The 26,952-nt window shown below is 34.1% G+C and overlaps 2 protein-coding genes and 1 long non-coding RNA gene across 7 annotated transcripts in view; 1 reads left to right on the top strand and 2 right to left on the bottom strand.

Moving 5' to 3' along the window:
• Nucleotides 1–107: 107 nt before the first annotated feature.
• Nucleotides 108–7,183, bottom strand: LOC126756236 (1,4-alpha-glucan-branching enzyme). The gene is made up of 6 exons (XM_050469163.1): nucleotides 6,777–7,183; nucleotides 2,754–2,923; nucleotides 1,912–2,680; nucleotides 1,670–1,841; nucleotides 783–1,598; nucleotides 108–349 (listed from the first exon to the last, which is right to left on the bottom strand). Exons 1-6 carry the CDS (start codon nucleotides 6,866–6,868, stop codon nucleotides 299–301), a joined length of 2,070 nt encoding a protein of 689 aa, XP_050325120.1. The 5' UTR covers nucleotides 6,869–7,183; the 3' UTR covers nucleotides 108–298.
• On the top strand, nucleotides 6,054–26,343 carry LOC126756270 (uncharacterized). The gene is made up of 3 exons (XR_007666566.1): nucleotides 6,054–6,295; nucleotides 25,452–25,564; nucleotides 25,632–26,343. It is a non-coding gene; the product is annotated as an uncharacterized LOC126756270 (long non-coding RNA).
• LOC126756222 (AF4/FMR2 family member lilli-like) overlaps nucleotides 8,068–26,952 on the bottom strand; it is a 55,675-nt gene continuing 36,790 nt past the window's right edge. For 2 of the 5 annotated variants that reach the window (XM_050469117.1, XM_050469118.1), the window contains exons 8-10: nucleotides 24,488–25,180; nucleotides 18,443–20,969; nucleotides 8,068–13,418 (exon numbers count right to left, since the gene is read on the bottom strand). In XM_050469117.1, the coding sequence (XP_050325074.1) occupies nucleotides 12,104–13,418; nucleotides 18,443–20,969; nucleotides 24,488–25,180 (4,535 nt within the window). In that variant the 3' untranslated portion in view covers nucleotides 8,068–12,103. Of the gene's footprint in view, nucleotides 13,419–14,207; nucleotides 14,356–16,078; nucleotides 16,481–18,062; nucleotides 18,370–18,442; nucleotides 20,970–24,487; nucleotides 25,181–26,952 lie in introns of those variants that run through there. The other 3 variants (XR_007666559.1, XM_050469119.1, XM_050469120.1) reach the window with 3 other exon arrangements.

Genomic DNA, 26,952 nt, shown 5'->3' with positions numbered 1-26,952 from the left:
CGCGTTCAAAACTTAATATAAAGTGATGTTTAAAGCATATAATTTTTCCGAGTTTAACCCTTAAGCACATATAAAAACTCAATAAATATAAAATTTATTTAAAAAAATATGGTATATGATAGAAATTTTTTATTTTCTTTTAGAAAAACACATTCATTTCATAAGCTCTATTTTTAATAGAAAAATTTTGTTCACTTTCACTTATTGTACATTTTTTTCTAAAACAAATTGTAAATTTTTACAACTACTAATATGAGTATAGCGCTCCAACTTTAGACAGCCTTTTTGCCGTTGTTGTCTAGTCACTTACATGCGCATAAACCACAGCTGTGCGTGAGGGTGTATAAACCTGAAATGCAAGACATTAGAAATATGGGTGAGTTTACTTAATTATTTCCATTAATATTAATTTTTAGATATTATTTGTAATCCTTATTTTTGTTTTATGTATCTATTAATTTAAATTTTTTTCTTAATTTAAAATTCGTACATTTATTTGTTTTATTTTGTTATTTTTTCATTTTTTATTTTAAAATACTTTTTTTTATTATTTTGAATTAATATATTTATTTATTTTTTCATCGCACCGTTTTTAGTTTCATCATGCTGTCTTCTCTTATTTAAATTATAGTATATCAATTACTATTTCAGATTTTAAAAATTAATATTATTTCTTGTTTCATAGTATTTCTTTAATTTATTTTATTATACTATGCTAACGCTTTATCACTTTCAAGCCCTGCAAACATTCCTACCTTAAGTGCTAACTACCGTTCACTTACCTCAAAGAAGTTCTGGCGTCCTGCATAACCTTCGGCTCGTGTTAAATGCTTGCAATTCTTATCAATACGATTTTGGCCGCCAAAGAGTTCATCATCCGAACTTAACACCGCCTGATAAGTGCCTGCCCAGTTGGTGCCAACACGATAGCCAGTAAAACTTTGCGTGGGGTGGAAATTGAACACAAACACTAAGCCGGCGCGTTCAAAAGCAATCACTTTATCGCCTTCATGCTTCCAGCTGACATATGCCGGATCTGAATGTAACCAGCCGTAGCGCTCTTCCAGCTCATTCATCGCACGATCAAATTCATTCAAAAATTTGTACTTTAATAATGCATCATCAACCAAATTCCACTGACGACGCGCATAATGATAGGAATCGTTATTGCCCACACGTGGGAAATCCAACCATTCGGGATGGCCGAATTCGTTGCCCATAAAATTGAGGTACGCCTCACCTCCAAGTGCATGTGTGATCAAACGTATCATTTTATGCAACGCAAGGCCGCGATCGATAATCAACGACGGCTCAGAGAGTGTAGACATGTGTGTGTACATTTCTTTATCCATTAACCAAAAGGCGATCGTTTTATCACCGACCAAGGCTTGGTCATGAGATTCAGCATAGGCGACAGTATTCTCCTTCCAACGGCGATTTGTCAACGTGTGCACGATGTTACCAATATTCCAGGCGTCGTCTGTAAACTCTTTCAGCAACTCAATCCATTTGTCTGGTATGGCCATGGCAAGACGATAATCGAAACCAATACCGCCCTCGTCGACTGGACGGCAGAGTGTGGGCATTCCTGATACATCCTGCCATGTTGCGGGTGAAAAAATATGTTATTAAACTCAAAATAATCAAAATTATATGTGAAATATTTTACTTCTGCGATAGTGACGACTTCTGGATTTTGTGTATGCAACATGTAATTGGCTAAACCGAGATAGTTCAATGCGTCCGTATCAACATTTAGACCAAAATATTCGTTGTAATCACCGCTGAAACCTTCACCAATGCCGCGTGAATGATACAACATGGAAGTGACGCCATCAAACCTGAAGAGGCAGGTCAAAAATGGTAATAAATCGCGAAAACATATATTTTCACAACTCTTTCACAACTTACCGATAGCCATCGAAGTAGTATTCATCGTGCCACCAACGCAAATTTGAAAGCAAAAAGCGCAACACCTCATATTCTACATAATTGAAGAGTCGACTATCCCATAGTGAATGTTCTCCACGCGCTCCATCATGGAAATAACATGAATTGGTGCCGTCAAATTGATTCAAACCATCCTGCACATTCTTACTCGCATGCGAATGCACCACATCCAATAACACATACAAGCCATGTTCATGCGCTACATCGATCATGCGTTTCAACTCTTCGGGCGTGCCATAACGACTGGAGGCGGCAAAGAAACTGGTCACCTGGTAGCCAAAACTGGCATAGTAAGCGTGCTCCATAATGGCCATAACCTGTATGGCATTGTAACCTTGACGCTTGATGCGCGGTATTATATTATCGGCGAAATTCTGATATGAACCAACACGTGGCTCCTGCGAGGCAATACCCACATGGCATTCATATATGCGCAACGATTTGGGACGCTTCGGACGTGGGTGCTTGCAGAGGTAGCGTTCAGTTGGTGGTGGATTCCACACATACTGCTTATAGTTTACACCCTGATTGGCCTCCTTTGGTGGTTGACGCACATATGTGGCCCACGGTGAGAGACGATCCAACAGATGACCAGCCTGATTGCGTATTATCACCTTCACCTCGCTGAGATGTTTGATGGGCGCGCTGCCATCGGCATTGGCGGGCAAATGTAATTCCCATTTGCCGAAATCGAGCTTCTTAAAAGGTGTCGCCTCCCATTGCCAGTTATCTGTGTGAAGTTGTAAAATTTGAACATGATAAAAATGACTTCTATATGGAAAGATTGAACATTGGCTACTTACTAAAATCACCGGTGAGATAAACTTGCTGTGCACCAGGCGCCCATTCGCGTGCAATCACAGAGTTGTCGGGTTGGAAATGTAATCCGTAATATTTGTAACCCTGTGAGAATGTATCCATGCCCCCTTCGAGCTGGTCGATTTTGCCGATCCACTCCTTAAGCACGCCATGTCTATGGAATGAAAAAATTTTATTTTGAAAATATTTGTGCAATAGTAAAAAATTCAGTAATAATAAATAATAAAATATTTGGCGAGAATAATTATGCTCATTCAAATTCTCTTCCTCGCAGTAATGTTAGGATGGTAAGGTCAAATTGTCATCGAGGTCTCCTCACGGAAGGCCCAGGAAACGTGCTATTTCGACGGCGTCGGACCATAAGATTAGCTGGGCATGCAAAGAGGTGATTAGTGTCATACGGGGACTCGTTGCGCGCTGGACATATGTACATACATATGTTCAATGTGTCGGCGTCGATTGTGAATAAGTAGGAGTTTAATCTGCTACAGAAAGGGTCAAAGCAAGTAATGTAGGATGTTGTTTGTTGTTTTTGGTTTGCCAGTGCGCCAGTTTTGTTCAGTGCACCGAACACACGATTGCACTAAGCGCGCAGGAATCGAAGTAGATATTAGCTGGAGTATAGCGCAGGGTAGTACTCCCAGAATACTTACATGTGATGCCAAAAAGTATACAATGTTTGCGAGTTAGTGTTGGGAAACTGACATTTCAACCAATTATGGCGGTTGTTATGCGCGCCTGGTAGAGTAGAGGTAATGAGGGTTAGAAACAGTGACGGTCTTTGAATTAGCCCCCCTAGTAGAACTTATGCAATATTTATTATTTCTACCATTCGACATACATATGTCGTACCTATTACTCCCAATTATATTCGGCAAGTCACTTGTCCTTCGCTCCAGGCCAGTATTGCGAGTAATTCACCCATTATTAGACTGACAGGATCGGGAAGGACATCTCCGAGCCGTTAAAAACCAAACGAGATTTTAGACAAGGCGACTTCTTCAATCTACTCCTTGAGAAAATAACTAGTACTGCGAAGCTGAATGGGGAAGGCACAATCTTTTATACAATTGCAGTCGACGGCGTCAAAATTCCGACTGTCAACAATCCTAAGATTTTAGGTGTAACATTCGACAGTATATGCTCCTTCTCTCCTCATACGACCGCGATTATCGCCAAAGTACAGAGCCGCAACAAAATCCTCAAGTCGCTAGCCGGCAGCACATGGGGAAAAGACAAAGAAACGTTGTTGGCAACATACAAGGCAATCGGCCGGCCGGTCCTCAATTACGCAGCCCCCATATGGTCGCCTGGATATAGTGGTACGCAGATGAGGAAACTACAGACCTGTCAAAACACTGCACTCCGGACCACTACAGGATGTCTTTTGATGTCTCCCATTGAACACCTCCACAGTGAGACGCTTATGCACCCAGTTAAGGAGCATAATGAACTCCTCTCCAAGCAGTTCCTGCTGGGATGCTTTCGCAGAAATCATCCCTGCAGTCATCTGCTTGGAGCGGAACCGCCTCCTAGGAGCATCAAAAGGTCATTCCTGGATTACGTCGACGACGTCGTACAGTACGCCGACCGGACTTCGGACGCAACTAACTTTCGACAGGTACTGTCCGCCATTCACAGCGGAGCCATCAACACCTTCACCGACTCCCTTCCCGTGAATGGCGTTCTTGGAGTCAAACCACCACCCATCGCAGACGAAGAGCTCCAGCTGCCGCGAGAAACGCGTGTGACCCTTGCGCAACTTCGTTCTGGATACTGTAGCAGGTTAAACTCCTACTTATCCAGAATAGACCCTGACATACCCAATGTACATATGTCCTGCATGCAACGAGTCCTCTTTACACTGACCACCTCTTTGCATGCCCTACAAACCCTACCCATCTAACACCCTTCTCCCTTTGATCCGACCCCTTCGAAACAGCACGTTTCTTGGGCCTACCGTTAGATGACATCGACGACAACACAAATGACATTTACCATCCCAACGGGGATTAGATTTCCGTTTAAAACAACAACAACAACATAGAAGAAGAAGTATATGAATAATCAGCTACTTTTTTTTAACTAAGACGTACAGCTACAAAACATAACAACAAAACAATTTTTGTTCACATTCTCGATTACATAAAAAATTTAATAACACTAGAAGGATTCTTCTGTAATGTATTAGAATGAGACTGACAAGTTTGTTTTAAACGGATTGCAGGACTGGTTGTATTATCATACATATTATTTACACTTTTGTTCTTGCAGTTAAAATATTGTTTTTAACTATATTTTCTTCCTGAAAACACAGAAAAGAAAAGAACAGAAAATCGCTACAGGATTCATTAAAAAAATGCATACATAGCAAACAAATTTAAACTAAAAAGCAAAAAAAAAACACCTTATAGACGGCTAATAATAAATTTTGCAATTCTGCATCACGAGGAAATAAATATACGGAAAACAAATTTTTATATTTATTAACATGTCTATATATTATATACTCGCACAGTCGATATGTGACTTCATAAAAGCTTGCATAATGCGTACAGTTATGTATACATCCATCCACACATACACACATATTTATATGTCAAGAAACTATTTTAGGGATTATATTTAGAAATGAAGAACTTCGGCGTTGACTTTAATATTAATTTTTTTTTTTATGGATAATGTTTTTTTTATTTTAATTATTATTTTGTTTTTATAGAACTTGTTCGCTTTCATAAAAAAAAAAATAATTTTAACCTAAACAATGGGTTAGGAGTATTATTTAGAACTTTCAAAAATTTTTTTTTTTTACATTTTCTTTAAATATAATATCTAAGAAATATTCTCTGAATAAAGTAAAAAAGACTGAGAACATTAAAAACTAGTGCCTGATCGAATGATTTCTTAACTTCTATTTTTTATAAGCAATCGGCTGTTGTTTTTTCTGAAAATATGAAAAAAAAAAATTCTATTGATCCCACCATCTTTTTAATTTAATAAAAAAATCGATAAGGCTTTACATTATCTATTAATAAACCGATTTTTTTTGTCTGATTTAACTTAAATGAATCTCCAAGGATTAGTGGTGGTCACCGCAAGGAGCTTTTAAAATTATATTTTTTCAAATTTCTGTCATGTCAAGTCGAAACGTTATTTAATGATGCTATATTTTTGCTGGCACAACTACATCTAACCCCACAAAGCACAATGTTTAATTAAAAAAATTTTACCAAAAATTAAAAAAATTTATGATGTGAGGGGGATCCTTACTTGTTATACTGGGATTATATTTTTGCTACATGGCGTGTGGCAATTTGGCGCAAGTGACGTTGTTGACCTTGGCAATTAAATTGCTAATAAAAGAACTCTTACGTTGTGCCGGTTTGATTAAATGTAAAAATAAATTTATATGCAGTATGCATGTAAAAATATAAATGATAAGGTTTAACACACTAAACCAAATATTTAAACTTATTTCAAAATGTCAACCTTTTACCGAACCGCGAACCACAATATGAATTAATATGTACATGTATTAAAGATTACTATATTTTTTACTGCAAAAATTTTATTTCTAAGTTTCTAATCTAATAAATAATCACCAATATGCATTTAGCTGAAATTTTTTTGCACAAAGTTTTGATAAGAAATGTTGTTTATAATCAATACACACACAAAGGTTTATATACGCACACGGTCGCCATAGGGTAGCGAGGCCAACTTGCCGGTGTGTGCTCATCAGTTTAACCTTCACCTGACTTTCAAAACTATGCACACAATTTGTTTTGTATTATACCGAACAAAATTACTTTTAACGCATTAAAACACACAATCGTTCCATTAAACGACATATTAAATAACTAATTATGCACATTAGGAATAATCCAGACAATGCGGATGCAGTTATCAGTGGTTGCTAAGAACTTTGACAGTCAACTTGCATGCAATAGTTTTGCGATTACGCTCGTTATCACAATTTTTTCAAGCGCATCTATATTTTCACTCACCTGCGTCGTATTTCACGTTCAAATGGCTTTAAATAACCATCTAATTTAAAAAGTTCATCAATACTTTTCACTTCAACCTGCATTGGATCCATTATGGAATTATATGAGTTATTTACACAGCCAAACTTAAAATGTAGAATGTTTTCGTGATCGGCAAACAATATATTATTTGTACACTCTCACTCGCTGGAAGCGTGTTCACTTGTGTATTGAATTTATATTTCTGTCTTCTAAATATATTCCAATAGACCGGTTGCTTTTATGTTTGGACGCCAACTGATTGACTTGATTCGATAGCAGAAGACTGTGTAGTGAAAAAACGCCAACAACTAACTAATATACACCGAGTAGGGAGCACAGCTGTTTGATAGCGTCGGTTGGAGGCACTTAAAGAGCACTATTATTTTGTTTATTCTGCTTTTGTGGTTATTCTGCTCTTCTGCCGAACTCCAACAGCAGCTGTAGTGTGCATTTACTTGCTCTTCACACGTAAAGCTTACTTGCATGCGTTTACGTGTTTGTGTATGCGTATTTTTGTTGAACGAATGTCAGACAGAACAAACTTAAGGCAAAAATAGGCGCGCAACCCTATGAAAACAACAAATCTGATAAGCGGCTAACAACCAATAACAGACAAGGTCACCACTCTGTGCTTATGTTTCAAACATTATTCGTTTATTTTATAATAAATTTAAAATTTAATTATTGGGTATAGACTTGGGTTTTTTTATATTTCGTTCGGAATAAATAAAAAAAATTATGTAGAGAAATTTGAGTTGATATCAATTCTCTGAATAATATTTATTTATTTAATGTTAGTTTCTTATTTAGCGCAAACATGTCTCATTTCAATATATCACATCTCAAGCTTGAAATGAGACTGGCTATAGCGAATTGTCGTCGGCATAAGATGTTTGAATATTTGTATTATTTTTTTTGCCAGCTTAACTTTTTATGGTTCAACAAACATTTATAAGAAACGATTTATTTGCTAGGCGAGGAGTTTTGTTAATTTTAATTGCACAACGAAGTGATTGCCTGAAGTTCCGAAAGACTTCAGCGCAGAAAAAAGAGAACTAATTGAGTTCGTCGGATTGAGTAGAGTGATTAGGCGAATAAATAGCTTTCCGTTTAATGATTCAAGTGCATAATAATAAAACAAATTATTTAACGATTTTTTTTACATTAGAAGAAGATGCTATTCAAACCAACCAGTTCCATTTCCTATCAAATATGGACAATTATCGCTTAAAAACAATAAATCTCACTAAATAAAGCAGGTCACAGCAAATTTATGAAATAAGTTTCGTCTTTATTTTATATTATATACTTGTAGGTATGTAATGTGTAATATTAACAGATAATTTAATATTTCACATTATTACACTGTGCTTGAAGTGGGAACTTTTTTATAATTAGATTTTTTTCCTTAGCACAATCAGCAACTCTGCGCTGGTGTAATTACAATAAAATACTACCAGCTGAGTGATTGTGTGCTTGTAGTTTTCTGACTAGCACAGTGCAGTTAATAGTGTTATAATAGTTTATATATGCGTAGCCTAAATGAGCTACATGCAATACGAATGGGTCATTTAAGCTTTTACAATAATATATGTATATATTTTACAGGTTCTTACAACAGTTTAATTTTTTTATTAATATCGCTCAAACTAATTCCATTTTTTAAGATTTTTCCTTTTTTTCAATAATTTGTTATTTTCGTACAATAAACTTATAATAATTATTTATTTTATGCTTTAATTACTATTATACTAATTATCAATCATTGGTTTTGTTTATTGGTCAAATTTTGTTCTTACATGATTTTATTTACTTCACTTTTTTCCTTATTATGAAATGCTCTTAAATTAGGTTAAAGGAAAATTATTTATTATGTTTAAATAAATTTAAAAGAATTTTAATTTAAATGGCTTAGATTTTAAATAAATTATCCAATTCAAAACTATTCTGAATTTGAATTTTGTTTCTAAATTCAATAAATTTATGTCTACAATAGTTTTTCGCATTTGCTTTTCGGTTTGTTTGTTTTGCTTGGCTTAAATTAATTGAGTTTATGTACTTATTAACACGTGCTTAAAACTATTCCATTTTTTATGTCTATATACTAAACGTACATACAAGTTGTTGTTAAACATTTTCATGAATTTTTCAATTGAAAATCAAATATTATAAAATATCAATCAGCACATAGTCATATCAACTGAGTACTAAGGATCTACAATTAAGAAATACTTGTAACTCGTCGCTTTTTTTAAGCACGTCGCATTTAAATATTATTTTATTATTATTTAATCTTATTAATTTAATATGTATTTATATACATAATTAAAACATAACCTAATTGAATTGTAAAATATAGTACTTTTATTTTCTTCTATGATTTGCCTCAACTGGTCTCCTTAATTTTATTAATAAGCTTTTTCGTGTGTGTTTCTACTAGTAACTGACAGTCATGTTGTTTACTGCGTTAGATACTGAACAGAATATAGTTTCTGATTGTCGAACAGAAATCTGTATTGTTGAGTAAGAGGAGTCTGTTCGAATTTTAAAACAAAAATTTTAATTTTAATTGTAGAGGACAAACCAAAAATTCGAAGAAATTTGTTTATAATAATTTAAATTTAATAAAATAAATAGCATATATCTACATAATAAACAAATGGGTATTAAAAACAAACAATTCAAAAATAAATATAGTAAAATGACACCCGAAACAAAACAAACCAGCTCGAATGGCTATGTGTAATTGCAAATAATTATTAATAAAATATATTATTATGAAAGTGGAAAAAGGTATTGGTAGAAACAAGTATGACCTGACAAATGTGGTTCAAATATAGTAGTTATTTCGGCAAGTTTTGAAAACACAACACGAATTTGATAAAATATACTTTTACGACCTGAAAAGCTTTGCTTATACAAAGATATAACCAGGTGTAAGCTTAAAGCAGCTTATTAAAAATATTTTCAACATTTGTTATCGCGATATTACCTTTTTACAAAAGTTCGAACCAAAAATGTAGAAAACATTAGCATGCAGTTATGTAAAATCTTCAAATAAATAAAATTAGTTAAAAATATGTTATAAAATCTTCATAATCAATTATTTGTACCAAATGTAGAATTTTGAAGCGGTAAAAATACCATTAAGTGTAGTTTTAATACATTTTTGCATGCATTTATGTTTTTTGAAACTTTTATCGCAATTACAAGCAAAAGTCGTAAAATAGGTTTCTGACTTATTAAACTGTTTTCATAATATCGGCGTTACAATTTGTTGTTTTCTTTTTTTTTTTGTAATGATGAGGACACACACAACAATTACTTTTATACAATTTGCAAACGAATTGGAAGGAGCATGATATATATAAAGTTAAAAAACTAAAGTAGTAGTAACTATAATATATTTTTAATAACGCTGAGTGATCGAATATAAGTTACCGTTATACCTATTTCAATGTTTATATCTTTGTTTATGGTATACATTTACAAAATAGTAACAATTCGAATTTTCGAAATTGCATTTTCTCGTTTTTATTAAACAAATTATTTGCGTGTGGATTATATAATATATAATCACCCAAAACTTATTTTACTAAGCTGTCTTTGCAGTACTTATGTGACGAGTATATTATGTATTTACCATTTTTGTTTCAAGTAATTCGACAACTTCGAAATACGCATTCATATTTTTCTAGTTTTATTTAACACACAGGTATTTATTCGTCTTTAGTAGATTCTAGTTTTGACGCTTGGGTTTATTCGTTAGTTTTAGTTTCGAACAATTCACACTTGTTGGAGAAATTAGTGTGTGGTATATGCTAGTCAGAATTATGAAGAACTGCTTGGAGATTTTTTTTATATGTGATTTTGTTGTTTTTTTTTTTTGTTCTTGTTTGCTAATTTTATTTTTTTTTTTAATATTATAATGATTATTATTTCTTAATTCCATGGTACACAAAAATTTGTTCATTTAATAGAAATAAAAAAATCAATAAAAGAAAATATTTTAATATTTGTATATGCAATTCTTTGCAAAAATTTTAGCGCTAAAACCATTTTTATTAAAACTCTTGCAGAGAAGGCATAAAATGGCAGTTGAATTTAAAAATTTCGAAAACTGTAAAAAGTAAATTGATTATTAACTAATTTGTTGTATAAATAAACTATTATAAAATATTGTTTATGTAAATGATTATTTCGCGGCAATCGAAATAATATTAAATAAACCAATTGTTATTATAAATTTTGCCAGTAAAATTCTGTTTGTAAATTGAGTTTTTAAAAGAATTACTTTTAATGCATTGAGAATTTTAAAAAATAAATTACTGTAAAATTTTGTTTCTATCTTAAAATAGTTTATTCATGCTGAAATTAAAAAATAATTATTTTTTTACTTCCCTTTATTAGGACAAAACACGCATTCAAATAAATTGTGACAAACATATCCAAATATTATAAATTTTTTTTAAGTATTCTAATTTCTAATTAAGTTATTTTCAAAATAATTAATGAATGTTATTATTAATTCGTTTTCAAATTGTATCTCATTTCAAAAGTTTCTTTATTTTCACTTTTAAAATGAAATAAAATTTAAATTTAGTGCTTCACAAATTTTATTGCGCAATAAAAAAAATAATCACTTTAAAATTTTTGAAACATTTTATCAAATATTTAACTTATAATTATAGTTTATTTCATTTCCTTCAACGTTAAGTCTCCATATACTATTCATATACTGACATCTTTTCATAACTATGTATGAATTGTTGACTATTAGCTTTTCAGAGTTTAAAAAGCGACTAGTATATACCCGAATGAATATAACTGACGAATGACCCGACACTAAGCGGTTTTTTCTAATAATATTATTGTTAAGCATTATTACAGCAATTAAGAATTGCTTAATCGTAGCTAATTGGAGCGATTCTTGATTTTTAATATGCAGCCATAGATTTTAATTTTCTTTTGAGACGGTGTAAATTTAATTATTTCATAACAAGTTATCGAAAAACACATTTCAGCGCTTAAAGCTAACTGATTTAATTATAACTGATTTTTACATTTAGGTGTTGAAGAGAAACCAATTCAAGGAAAAAGTTTAAACACAAATTTCTTAGATTAAGACAAAACTAAATAACATACTCGCACTTAAAACTCTTTGCTAGACAAACTGATTACACATATAAAGTATACACGCACATTATAAACGGATACATTATTACCTGGTCGTTTTAGAAAAAGTAGGTCGTCGGTAAAATCGTTGCATTATTCAGAAATCGCCCTAATTGGCCACCGGCCAAACCCTACGCCAGCACTTGCGCCTTCAGCGCCTCAGCCTGTTGGGCGGCGACAATCTGCGCTGCAGCTGCTGCTGCCGCCGCCGAATTCGAAGTGGCGCCGTTGGCACTGGTTGCGGCGGCTGGTGTCGATTGTATGATTGGTATGGCGGTGCCGTCGGCGGTGAGCAGCAATGTTTGCGTTGTGGTGGCTGTTTGTGGTTGGTGGTGTGTTGCGGCAGCTTGTACAGCTTGTAGTACTGTTGTAGCATTAGCGTCGACGCTTCTGTTGGAGCTGCTGGCGCCGGCGCCACCGCTACCGCCATTCCAATCTTGTATCGCTATTATTTGTTGTTGTTGCGGTTGTGGTTGTTGTTGTTGTGTTAATTTACTCAACTGCTGTGGCGTCGCTGTGGCGAGTATCGTGGAACCATCCGGCGCAGTGAGCAGAATCGTGTTCGGTGGCAGATTAATACACGTCACTGTACCATTCGGTTGCAGCGTTTGCAGTTGAATTTGCGGCAGTGCTGTCGCAGTTGTTGTTGTTAATGCGGCGCTACCGCTATTGGCCGGCACTAAAACTGTTGTAGTGTTGTTGGTATTAGAATCGACATCAGCTTCTTCGACAGCGTCTACCTCACACTCGTTTATGGTGTCGGCTGTGGTTGTGTCTGCGGTGATCAGCACTTCGTCGGTTGACTGACACGTTGAGTTCTCGTCGGTCTCGATCACCTCCTCCACCAAATCTACAGAGTTCGGTGTGTCAGCCGGTGGTGGTGGCGAACACGAAGTAGAATGTATTGGCGAGTGCACAGGCGATGTTGAAGTGCTGCAGATTAACGCTTCCGGCGCACTAGTTGCCTCTTCCACGTTGTTGATCGATTTCGCCGTCAATGCAGTGCCCTTAGGTATACGAAATTTGCGTAAAATTTGCGCTGTAGTCGCCGACATTGCGAGAGCGTTCGGTGACATTGAACCGTCATCGCCACTAGTGGCTGTGAGCAATTCATCGTCCTCTTCCTCAATTACAACGGTTTCAGTACCGGTGGTGGTATGTAAAATTTGATTGTTGTTATTATTGTTGTTTGCATGCATTGCCGCCGAAGATATTTTCAATACGCCAGGTGCTACAATTGTCGCTGTTTGCGCGGCGGCAGCGCCGCTGTTGTTTGGAACAACTTGCGTTCTATTGCTGTTGGTGTTGTTGTTTGCGATGATGGGACGACGCGTCACTAACAGTTGCACTGTACGCGGCTGTATCGTTGTCTTCTTGTTGTTGTTGCTGGTGGTGGTGGTAATAACGGTATTGTTGGCATTTCTGACTTGTGGCCCAGCAATGGTCCTAGTTGGTAGGAGGCCGCAATTTTGCAATGTTGGTAATCGTATTGGTGGTGGTGGTGGAGGTATAGGCGTTGGCGTTATTTTAGAAGTGGAAGAGTAATTGGTTGAGGTTAGTTCATCGGGAAAACGATCATTCAAAACAAAATCAGTAAATTCATCAACGAAACTATTAACTGCATAATTGTGGTTGATGTTGTATTTAACGCCGCCATTGCCTGTATTGGTGACTGCAAGCATCTGTTGGCTCTTGCTGTTGTACTTGTCACCAAAGCCACTACTGCATCCAACGCCGCCGCCGCTGCCACTACCGCCGCCACTACCTATGATGCCCATATTAATGGACTTAATCATTGTTGTTGGCGGCGGCGGCTTTGGCGGTGTGCTTTTGTGTGTTGCTAATACGTTACTGTTGTTGGGGTTGCTGTTGCTACGTTGTGGCTGTGTTATGGGTCTAAAAATTGTTGGTAGTTTTTGGGATATTGGTGTGCTTTTGTGTATGGCTTGTGTGGCGGTCTGAGTTTGTGTATTAAACACTGTATTAGTTGTTGTTGTTGTTGTGGTTGTTACCGTAGTTGATAACATGTATGGCGCTCTTGTTGTTGGTGTTTTACTGAAATGATGATTGGCATTTTTGTTACCAATTGAGGATGATGTAAGCAATGTTGTTGGTGATGATGATGATGATGTTGGCTTAGGAATTACTGTTCTTTTTGGTGCAAATGTTGTTGAGTTGTTTGTAATAGGTGTATGCTTCGATAGAGGATCTTTTGGTGGTCTACCGGCTTTACGCTTTATTGGGTGTAGTGGTGGTGGTGGTGTTGGTTGTTGGAAGGGGAAATTCGTGTTGTCAATGAGTGGTTGGTGATAGTTGTTGTTGTTTTTCTGTTTGTATTTGTTCTGATTGTTGGTAGCGCTAATTGTTTGGCTTTTAGAAAAACCTACACGTTTCCCGTTGACGAAACACAAGAAGTAGACATACAGACACAATATAAACACAGACGCAGAAATTAATTATCATGTAAAATAAATAAAGAAAGAAAGACAAAATGAAATTAGTTTACTATCAGTCGAATATCGAATTATTTTCATTATAAAAACTTAAAATTTATCTTACTATTAGAATATAGATGGAAATATGTGCGCGAATTAGTGTAGTATATTCTCATTAGGGCTGTTAATGGCAGAACGATTATTCGATAACTTCGATTATTGATCAATTTAAAATATCACGTTGCTTTAACTTTTCCGAATGAATGCAGAATTTGGAAAAGATATTGAAAAATTTTAAATTTTATAATAACTTCAAAAAAAGTATACATTTTAATTTAGTGTTTATAAAATATAATGTTACGAATATTCAAACATTTTTGTATTGAAATCAGTTTGTATAAAGTTAATCCCAAATTTAACAGCCCTAAATCAAAAATAGTTACAAAAATTATAGATGTTGTATGAAAAGCGGTGGACTTATAGCTATTATTAAGTAAATATATTAAAAATAAATATATTTTTCTTCAAGAAGAATTTGTATGTGTTTTACTGCGGCATTTATGCAAAGGAAAATATAGTTGAATCTTAATATTACCAAAATTGTTTTCATTTAACACTGTTAAAATTTGTATACATAAAATAATATAATAAATTTTTCGTTTCCTCTGCATCAATGCCGCCTTATAAACAATATAAAATTCATAATGCAAAAATATACAAATTATAAAAAATACATACTTATAAAATATATACATATGTATGGTATATAAAATAAATTTTGAAAATTTGATGAATGCATAAATATGTTAATACAAGCATACATATATACCTGCAAGCAAAACAAAAATGCGTTCTGCATAGGTGAGTGTGTAAAACATAACAATGTGCATTAATTAATATGAATTGTGGGATTTAACAAAATAAAAAAAATTTAACTTAGAAGTAAAAATGTTTTAATGAACACAAAAAGTCAAAAATGTAAAAGGATGTATTAATAAAAGATCAACCGAAACGAAAATAAAAATTTAATATTAACAGATGATTGTATAAAAGCAAGGTTTCAAAAATTCAACAAATATCCATACAGCCATTGGTAGAAAGGTGCAATTATGCCTAAAACAAAACCGTTCAACTAAGTTTCTTTGTTCAAAACTTTGCTGATAGAAAGTATAATAATCCTATTTTATGTGGTCGAAAAAGGTGGAACAACCTATGAAAAAAAATTTGTTAAATTCAAATTTATGTATTTAGAAAAATTTTGTTTCAATATTAACCACATAAAATCTAATTTGAAATATTCGATTATACATACATATTTGTAGAACAACACTCCTGATACAACAAAAGCATCTCAAAAATTCACACCAGGCAAACAATTTCGAAAATTTCACACAAAACCAATTTGAAATCGGCATTAAAAATGCCAATTTTGCATACTTTTAAGAGCTAAGGATAACTTCAAAACCAACCCAAGAAAGACACCAACATCAGCTTGGAAACTCAAATACCTATTGCATGCCTATGCGAGGCAACAGTATATTTATATTTTTGGTTTCGTTGGCCAAATCAATGTGGAAAACGGTTTCAGCGATACCACAAAAAATAAAAAAGAACTAAAATTATAAATAACAACAAAAAAAAGTATATATATTTTTTTAAGAAAACACATACCTCTGGTACAAATTTTATTGAACTGTAGTTAGCAGTAGTATGCAGCTAATGTTGATATAATAAGAAAAATGTAATGTAAATAAAAACGTAAGTCGGTTTCTTTCGCATTTTGACGAACTGCTACTTTTGCTGGCGCGTTAGCAAAACGAGCACTTTTTAATTTTTTTTGTTTTGTTTTATTCGGGTGCTTATTATTTGTATATCTAGTAATTATTATTTTGCGTTTCAGCAAAAATTATGATTTTTGGCTTTACACTTTTAACAATCTTTTTTCTCCCAAATTATTATTTTTATTTAAATTATATATCTTTATTTGTTTCGTTTTTTTTTTTGGTAATTCCTCCTTAACGACATGCTTTTATTCATTAAAGCGCTAACAGAACCGCCTCGCTGATATCATAGCTGTACATTTGTTTTGTTATATTCATTCAGTTGTGCATGTGTACATGTGTATGTGGGTTGTATGTATGTATGTGTGTGCGTGGATTGTACACAGGACATGTTTGTTGTTGATTGAGCGTTCGTAGTTGTGAATGGGTTGTGTTGAAATTGAATGTTACGCGTTGTTACATATTTTTATATATAAAAAAATTAAATGAAAATAAGAAAAAGAGAAGAAGAAAACAAAACAAAAATTTCAATTAAATTAATGTTTTCAATTAAATCATTGATTGTATTTATATAAATAATTGCAAGGAATAAATAATGAATTAAAAGGACAAAAACGTACCCAACAATTATAATTTAATATAAAAAAAACTAAATGCAAATGTAGTGCTTTTCAACTCCCCTGCTAAATCAAAATTAAAGCAAATAAGTATAGTAATTAATATAAGTGCCCTCAACCACTTGATTGTTATACTTATAAAATGTAGTCACAAAAAAAGTCAAAACAAAGAAATAAAGGAGGAATGTAAGAATTTAAATAGACTTCTAAGAAATAAGTGACAAAAAGAGTAAAAGAAATAATCTCAACAAGTAATAATTTACAGCTAAAAAAATCGATATAAATAATAATGTAAATAAGATATAAAACTAATTTTTCAAAAAAAAACATACATGATTTAAACAAATGCAAATACATATATTATTTTTGATAGAAATATAAAGAAAATCGAAAGAGTATCAAATGAAAAAAAATCGTATTTTGGGTTAATTACTATTTAATTTTGAAATTAAATATTTTTCACGCACATTTTTGTATCCACCTTTTTGTTACATATGACATTGAAAATATATTACAGCGAAATATATTTTTTTCCAGTGTTTTAACACTACAAATCGCTATTCGGCAATGAAGAGCAAAAATCTTAATAACCTAAAAAAAAATTTTACACAGACATTTTTGCAACGTCCGTTTGGAAATATGAATTGTATAAAAATTAAGAGCGAAACAAACTTTAAATGACAGTAGTATTTCAACCATTAACACCTTCAATTTGAGATAAGCTTATAAAAGTTGTTATTCCTTTACTTTTATTCTCATAAGCGGTTTCTCATCACTCCACAGTTATAATAAATAAAGTTACGTTTACAAGTCAAACTTTGCAGAGATTCAAAATCTTCTAAAAATATAAATGATTTTTCATTGTTTATATTGAAAAAAAAAAAAAATTATACAAAATATTATAAAAAAATAATAATAATTTTAAGTTGTCTACTTCTTACATATCGCTTAAAATTCGTTATTACTTTTATAGAGAGTGTTTATTTTGTAGAGAGTAAGAGTGTATTAAGAGTGTGTGAGCAATAGAAGTAGTTAGCAGCAACAATACAACGCAACAACAGTGTACATTTGTCCACGCCGCATACGTTTAGCAGCATTTTACGATAATATATTAAAAATTAAATACATTACGTTACAAATTAAACTAAAAAATAATTACAATTGTTTTACTGCCAAAAATATAATTAATATGAAAATTAAACTAAGTTAACCAAAAGCAAATATTACTACAAATAAATACATATACAATTCAAAGCACTTTTCAAACTTTTATTTTCTATATTTGTACTTATTACTTTGTTAGCGTTACAGTAAAAAATTAATACTGGAAGAAGATCAGTTAACAAGTTCTAAAATTGTATTACAATATACAATTGAAATATTTAGTTAGTCTCTTTTTCATGTTAGCGTTCGCACACACGCCGGCGATTGTTCGGGCAGGCAGTCAGGCAATCGCAGCGCTGTAATCAATAACAACAATCTAAAAGTTATATTAAAATCGGTTTAAACATACGCCAATCACTACTACTTCAACTTTATCTTCCACAAAATTTCGCAAATTTTACTTTTACAAATACAAAAATAAATAAGAGATTATGTAAATTGAGAGCAATTTATATAGAAAAAATTTGTGTTACCTAATCTCTTTGGTTTCGAGCAGTGACTGTCCGTTGCCATCGTTCACCGAGCTGATCATCGATGATGGCGAGAAGGGCAGGTGATACATGGAGCTCGCGTCCAACGCGTACGCATCAGCTGCGCTTTTAATCAACAAATCGTTCTTGAGCTCCATGAAATGATGTTGTTGCTGTATGTGATGCTGCTGCTGGCCGCCGCCGCCAGCCGCCAACTGGTGCTGCTGCTGCTGCTGTGTATGACTAGTTGTGGCGCCGGCAACTTGCTGATGCAACGCGTCCGCGGTGGCGCCATGATGTCCCGCATGTGTTGTGAATGTGTAATGTGGTGTCGTGCTGGTCATTGAAGTGTATGGACAAAGTTCCGCCAAATCGCTCGGTTCCAACTTGGTTGTCGTCGCTGTGGCGGTGGGGTAGCTTTGCAAGCCGTCGGGCGTGAGTATCTGATAGCTTTGCACAGTGCCGATGACATGGTGTTGTTGTTGTTGATGTTGTTGCTCCGGCGGCGCCGGCGTTGCAGCAGTCGACGACAGATATGCAACATTCTCCAGCTCATAATGCTGTTGTTGCTGCTGCTGCTGTGTCACAACATTGCCTGTGTGCTGTTGCTGATGTTGTGTGGTTGTTTTCAGCTGCTGTTGCTGTTGCTGCTGAGCCTGTGCGGCCGGCGATGTCGTGGTGATGATAGTCTCTTGTGGCGAACCGGTTGGTAACGCCTGCAGCTGTATATGTTGTTGCGGCGCCGGCTGATAGGCATTCGGCGGCGTCGTTTGCTGTGTTGGCTGCAGCAACTGTTGCGGCGGTTGTGCATGACGCGCCGGCTGTGTGGTGTAGATTGTTTGCGTGCCGTCTAACGTGGTGGCTGCGTTGAGCGCTTGCAATGATTGCAGCGGCACCAAATTGCCCGCTTGATCTTGTATCATAATACTTTGGCCATGCAGCTGTTGCTGTAACAGCGCTTGCTGCAAATCAATCTGATTGGAATAGATGAGGGTGGTGCCAGCGGCGCCAGCAGCAGTGGCGGCTGTTGCTGACGGCTGCAGCACCTGCGTGGCTTGCGCGGACAATGCAATATGCTGTGGTGGTGGGGCGTGCGACTGTTGCTGCTGCTGTTGTTGTTGATGTGCAACGCGTTGTTGCTGCAGAAGCGCAGACGTCGCGCCGGGATTGGCCAGCGCTAGCTGAGCGCCACCGGGCAGAATCATACCACTCAAATCGATGGGCGGCAATGTCTGTTGTTGTTGTACCTGCACTTGTTGTGCGTTTGCCTGCTGTTGCAGTTGTACATTGATAGTGGTTGTTTGCGCCTGTGTTGCGTTCACGTCGGCTGCTTGCTGCTGCACCACGTCTAAAACGCTATCGATTTGCGCAAGGCGTTTCCGTTTCGCTTCCACGGCATTCTCTTCACTGCCGCTGTTGACGGTCGCCGTCGCGGTGTTGGCTATGGTGGCACGTGGTTTCCGCGCACGTGATGATCGTGCACTGGTGGCACGTGGACGCTTACCTGTATTGGTTTCTGACGATTGCTTCACCGGTGTGGCCGCTGGTGTAAGAGTGCCATCGGGTACTTGCATATCGCCGTGTTTATCTTTTTTATGCATTTTCATTTTGTCGGGACGTGAAAACTCTTTATTGCAAATGGGGCAGGCGAATATCTTGCGATTGTCGCCCTCGTGGAATAGGTAGGCGTGACGTTGGAAACTGTATTTGTTTTTGAATGTTTTGAAAACGTCATTTTTGGCACACACCAGGCAATAGGAGACGCCGTCAATGATATGTTCATAGCGCTGAATGTCCAGACCGCGCACCGACATTTTCTCCAAGTACTCGCCCTGTTCGTCGGGAGAAATCAAACGTGTTTTTCGCTTGCGCTTTTGTTTTTGCGGTGGTATCGCTGGTACGCCGTTAGCGGGCACTATTATCGTGTCGGTTATAGTTTGATTCATTTCTTCGTCTTGCTTAATAGTTTTATAAGTAAATTGTGGTTGCTGTTGTTGCTGCTGATGTTGTTGTTGGTGCTGTTGCTGTTGTTGTTGTTCCATTGACGATCCATCATTGTGTATGCCATTTGAGTTGTCCTCCTCTTGTTTTATCACCTGATATCCTTGATACTCGGTATCGTCACCCTCAAATTTAATGATCGTGGTGGCGCCCCCTCCACCGTTCACTTCAGTGACCTCACCATTGTAGTTTTCAAAAACGATTGTCGTCGGCGTTTGTCCATCTTCACCTGTAGTGGTGATGTAATGATACTGAGGGTGCGACTGCGTCTGCAGCGTTGTTGTCGTGCCATCGCCATTGACGATAATATGATTCGTTTCGTCGTTAATTTCAGTTTTGATTGCATTGAGCGGTGTGGCAGTGGTGGTTGTAGTGGTATAGGTCGGTGTGGCGGCAGCAGCGGAATTGTGTTGTTGCTGTTGTTGTTGTTGGAGATGATGTTGCTGGTGGTGGTTATTATTGGCGCCGGCGGCAGCGGCGGTCGAGGTGAGCAGTATAGGGGACGAACTAATAGTGGTGACCACATTGTCTTAATTTTTAAAAATTGGTTTCAAATGTGTATAAATGTAAATAATCTTTTTCGTTTTCAGTTTTTGGGATTTTTGTTGTTTGTTTAAACAAAAAAAAATACAAAATAAAAATTACGAGAAAAACTAAAATGTAAAAGAATCAATGCGTTCATAATTTCAACTAGCATATTACGAATTTATAAAGAAAATATTGAAGAAGAAAAATTTTCAGAAAATTTTAAAAGAAAAATACAAAAATTACGATAGCAGTACATAATTTCATAGCAACGTGCAATTTTTTTGTTTTTGGAATAGAAAATGCAATTAGATTTTTCTCCGTTTTAGTTCGATAGTTTGTGGTTTGGATCGCATTTTGAGACTCTTATCTAGATGTGCTTTTTGTAAAAATTCTTCAGAATTGGCTTTCGAATTTCCAAACTCACTCCCAAATTTTTATTTATAAGTTCGCTATTACCTTAACTCCATCCAAATATTTAATTATTTTTATATTGTATTATTATTATGAAAATTTTATTTTTTTATCACAATTTTTTTAATATACAATTTACTAAAAATCATTAGAATTTGAAAAAAAAAATTAAATTTACGGATATTTGGCTTCCAATATTATTTTATTTTTTAATTTAAAGATTTTAATTGAAAAAGTTTATTTAAAAAATAGTCAGCTATCGATTATTTCATAAGTTTAAAAACTAATTTATTGTAGGTATGTGTTCGTTTTTAAAAACCGACTTTTAACTCTATGATTTTTGAGATTTCTGTATCTAGCTTTCTTTGATATTACTTCATAACTTCGTCTCTTTTCATTTTGTATAACCAAAATTAATATAAATTGCTTGTGTTGCATAGAAATTTTAACAGAATAATTGGAGTATAAATAATAAGAAATAATTATTGGAGCGATAACGTTTGGCAATTTCACAACTATTTAAATATTAATACAAACTGGAGTTTTACAAAAGTTACTTAAAAAACTAATACATACATACATATATAAAAGAACTAAAAAACTTATTTTATGAAATTTTTTTTTAAATATAATTAATAACAAAATCAATATTAAAACTAATTAAAAATAATAATGTATATTATGTCCATTTTTGTATTTCTGTTGTAATTTGTTGCTGCTCATTATGAAATTGTTTAATATACCTCTATTTTTAGAACCGAAAAACGTTCTTGAACTCATTAATATTCGGTTTATAACCAAGACTAAAAGTAGGCCAAGCAGTAATTGGCTTAAGGGGTTATATACCTTTTTTAATTTCAAAAAATCGAAATTTTTTATTGCTTAATCTTAAAGAACAACTCCTTGAGAACATTTGCTCAAATTTTCATAGAGATTCGAGCAGTAGAAAAAAAGTTACAGCACTTCTAAGCGCGCGCCTCGTCGCGGCCCCAAACCCGAGCGGCCAGCGTCACGTGCGAATATCTCGAAATGGTGTTTTTTAAAAAATGACTTTGCGGTGACATGGATTGGCGGAAAACTACTGAACCGATTTTCTTCAAATTTTTTTTTATAATGTTCAAAATGAAATTTTTCTGTGCTTGAACGATCGACTTTTTACGCACAAACTTTTTTTCGCCAAAATGAATTTCTTAGTGAAATTTCTAGTGACCAAAAAGTTAATTTTTTGCATAAAACGTTCCCGTGTGCACAAAAAAAATCATAAAAACGATCGTTCAAGCACAAGGAATTACACTAAACTAATGAAATTTGTTTACTTTTATGGTTTCAGTTGACTTGTTCGACCTGGGGAATTGTCACCGCAAGGCTCTGCCAAAAAAAGGCCTCTAAGGGAAACAGCCCCCCCTTGAAAACTATTTGATATTTTTCCACGAAATTTCGCACAAACATTGTTAATAAAGTGTACTGTCAAAAAATAAAAACATTCGTGTAATGAAATAATTGATACATACCTAAAAAAATCCAAACTTTCCTTTTTTTCTTCGACAAAGAAGGTATATAACCCCTTAAACTACTTTTAGGAGTATGGTTTTGCAAATTATATGAAAAGCTGCAGAGGAATTTTCTTTTCTTTCTATAAACGGTTTTCAGAATGAGGTAAGAGTTGGTATTTTTGAAATGTGCGCTAAATTTTAATTCAAAATTGAATCTCGTAAAAAATAATTGAACCATGTATTTATGGCTGCTTAATTAAAAATAACTGTGCGAAAAAGATTTCTGTAAAATTAGATTCAACTCAAGATTTGAAGGAAAAGGTATTACAGTATGACAATGTTGCTGTGGTAAACAGTAAATGTTTCGGCAAATATTTCCATTTAGGGAACTTACGAATTTCTGGCAATGAACAGCTGTCGGACTAAAGCTGTATTTGTATATATTTTCGTATATTTTGATATTGAAGAAATAAAATTAAATGAAATATATAAAAATATTGGAAAGGAGAAAAAAATTACAGTAAATATTTTAGAATTTCAAGAATTTCATTATATGGGAATAAAGAAATGAAATTAAAATTAAGAATTAGTACTTAACATATTTAATATTTTACTATATTTTGAGTACTAAATATTTTAACATTGAAAAGTTGCTTTAAAAATTGGGGCACAACATATTTTATTTTATTGTTGTAACTAAAACCGAGTTAGAATTTCGAATGTTTAAATTTAGTCGTAAATAAACAAATGAAGCCCAGATTTAATTATGAAAACTATGATTCTAAACTCTGCTTATTAGTTAGCACAGTGTGAATTTAGTAACATTGAAAGAAAAATCATAACTTAAATGAACTTCGCAGCGAGGTATTACGGTAATGGGTTAGATAATTGCAGCATGATTTTAATAATGGTGAATGGAAAAGAATTTAAATGGACTTTAGAAAGAAAAAAATAATAATTAAACATAAATAAAAAGATAAAATGAAAAATATATAAATTTAAATAAAATATCATATATGTATAAAAAATTTGCAAAAAATTATTTATTTAAAAATTTAAAACAGTTGGTTTTACGTTAAATACTTTAATCATTTATTTTAATAACATTTGAATTATTGCCTTCTTTTATTACTTAAATAATAATATTTTTTTAATACATGAATGTATTTGTTTTTAATTTTTTGAACTATGCGGAGTTATTTTAAATTTTAATTTTCTTAATGAAATGTATTAATTTTTATAAATTTTAACAACAAATATTGAATATATTGAAATTGTATATGCTATATATACATACTTTATACACAATTACATTGTCATATATTTAATGTATGCATTTAAAAAAACCAACTGATTTTGGGAAATATTGCTATAATAACGTCAGAATTAGGGCGACTTGATTAATCAAAGGAAATGCCAAACGTAAATAAAATCAGAAAAAGTGTTATTCAAAGCCAAATTACTACAGACAATATACAATAACAACTTTCAAATTAACAAATAAAACCAAATAAAACGAATGTTAGTTACAAATCAAAACCATTCTACACACAGCTACATACTAAGTAGGCAAGTTATTATGGCCACGGCCACTTTGTGTGGCAGAGACACCTACCTTGCGCTGCGGCGGCCGACGTCACAGCAATTGTATTGCCGTTGATGCTTTGTGCAGTCAATTGTTGTTGTTGTTGCTGCTGTTCGTGCTGTTGCTGGCGTTGTTGCTGTTGCTGCTGTTGCTGTTGCTGATGTTGCTGATATGTAGCTGCATCGCAAACAATTTCGCTTTGCAACTGATAAACAGCGCCATCCGTGCTATTGGCACCCGACGCCGACGATGTGGCGGGTATTGTAATGTATTGCGTTTGCTGTTGTTGTTGCTGCGTACTTTGCTGTGCAACGATGCCATTCAATGTGCTTGCCGCCGGCAACATTGTTGTATAAACAATTGTTTGCTGTTGTTGCTCCTGCTCGAGCTGCTGCTGCCGTTGATGCTGTTGTTGTTGCTGACTAGATGTGGTTGCTGTTGTTATGGCGTTAGTGGTATTAGCAACAGCAGTGGAGGCCGAAGCGTTCGATGTTGTTGGCATTATGAGCAGTTCGGCACGTTGTAAATTCACTTGTTGACTGATTTTCGGTATTTTACCCTCAAATTTGCGTGTTTGTTGCATAAACTGCAACACACTCGGCACAGAGGGGAGATCGTAGTTATGATTGCTCAGCTGATCGCTCAACTTACGCACCACACGTATAACGGGTGTGTGTGCGGTTGTGGTAGTTGAATTTGTTGTGACTGCTAAACTGCCGTTACCTACAAAAAGTGTTGAAAAACATGCAATGAATTATGACAATCAAAAGTTATAGTCAAGAAGACTCACATTTTCAAGCGGAAAATTTACTTTGTACAATTTTTACAATTTCGCTTTTTTTTGTTTTGTTTTGGGTTTGGTTGTAAAATTTTGTACATGAATTCTGGCTTTGATTTTTTTCTTAATTTTTTTTTTTTTGTTTCGTAAGATGTTATGAACATGTAAAATTTATTTTGCTGTTGTTAATTTAACTTTTTTCATTTCATTTGTTAGATACACGCTCACAAACGGGGCAAGTGAAGCAATCGATTGCTGGTGATAGTTGGTGTGGGAGAGGAAAGGAAATAGAAAGGAGAAAAAGTAGTAGTGTAACGGAAAATGAAGGAGTGAGTAAACTTGTATGCTTACCGCCAATTAAGAATACAATGACAGATTATCTTATACACTTTCTAGAAAGACAAGCCACAACTTGGAAATTTAAAAGATGAATATTCCCACAATTCAAAACGCTAAATTAATAACAGAGAGTGAAGAAAACAATGCCGCCGTAATTTTAATAAATTGTGTATCACTAGAAACCTCAAAATCTCAATATTTTGCAATTCTCACACCAAATGTTCAACCAACCTGTAACCAACAACAAACAAGCCAAACACAAAATGTCCACCTGGAAACGCTAAAGAAATACACAAATAATTTCGCCAAATGCAATTTTCGAAAACAATTTCTGCCAATTAAAGTTTTGTCGAATTGTTCGATGGGCCACATAAATTAAAGAAAAGACCAAACAACACGGTTTTCGCTTACACTAAAAAGTATATTTCTCCGTTGAGCATTTCAAAACCAAAAATCAGAAAATTTCGCAACATCATCATCTTCATCATCATTCATCATTAAATCAGTTCCACATTTTATGCAAATGAGCGCAGCATACAAAGCGCGACCACATTTTGCAGGGCAAATACAAAACATACAGTACATACTAAATATCGCTTAAATGTAAGGGAATACAACGGCGGCCAAAAACAACACACAAATACAAAATTTCCAAAAACAAAATACAAACAAAAATTAAAAAACAAAAACTAAAACCAATAGATAGGCAGTAACGGTACGTTTGAGTGGGGTTGACTTCGTTAAAATCTGTTCTCAAAAGAAATACAAGTCGCAGAAGTAATAAACGAAGAAAAAAACAATTTGGTAGTTAAAATTTATAAAAAGAAAATATAAACAACAGAAGACCCAAAAAGACTTATAATACAGGATATATGTAAAAGTTTTCACTTCAATTTTGTAATTTTCTTGTTCTTCTACATTTTCAATTTCATCGTGAAGATACTTCGGAACTAGCGTCGTTTTACAGTTTGCCTAATAAAATGGCATTTTCCTTATTTTAAACATATTTATGCATATATGGATATAATTTTCGTATATATTTACAACCTAGAAGGTAAAACAAAATCCTACATAAAATGAGAAATCAATTGTCTAAAGTTAATAAAATCACGCATACACATGTATAAAATATAAATGATGAGCTAAAAGCATACATATACAAAGGTATTTAAATGAAATAAATATTGAAATTAAATGAATGAGGAAATTCGCTTTATATATATATATATATATAATATATATTTGCGCAAGAACGGTCTAAAATGAAAAGAATTAATTTCTGTTCTGATTTTTTTGTTTTTGCTGTACGCATATGTGTTTTGTTAGCAGGTATGCATGTATGAAGTATGTTTGTATGAAGTATGTTAAAGTTTAATAT

Source organism: Bactrocera neohumeralis, chromosome 4 (assembly GCF_024586455.1).
Source record: "Bactrocera neohumeralis isolate Rockhampton chromosome 4, APGP_CSIRO_Bneo_wtdbg2-racon-allhic-juicebox.fasta_v2, whole genome shotgun sequence".
NCBI classification, from domain to species: Eukaryota; Metazoa; Arthropoda; class Insecta; order Diptera; family Tephritidae; genus Bactrocera; species Bactrocera neohumeralis.
The sequence above is the reverse complement of the archived record's forward strand: the minus strand, read 5'-3'. Positions and strand labels throughout refer to the sequence as shown.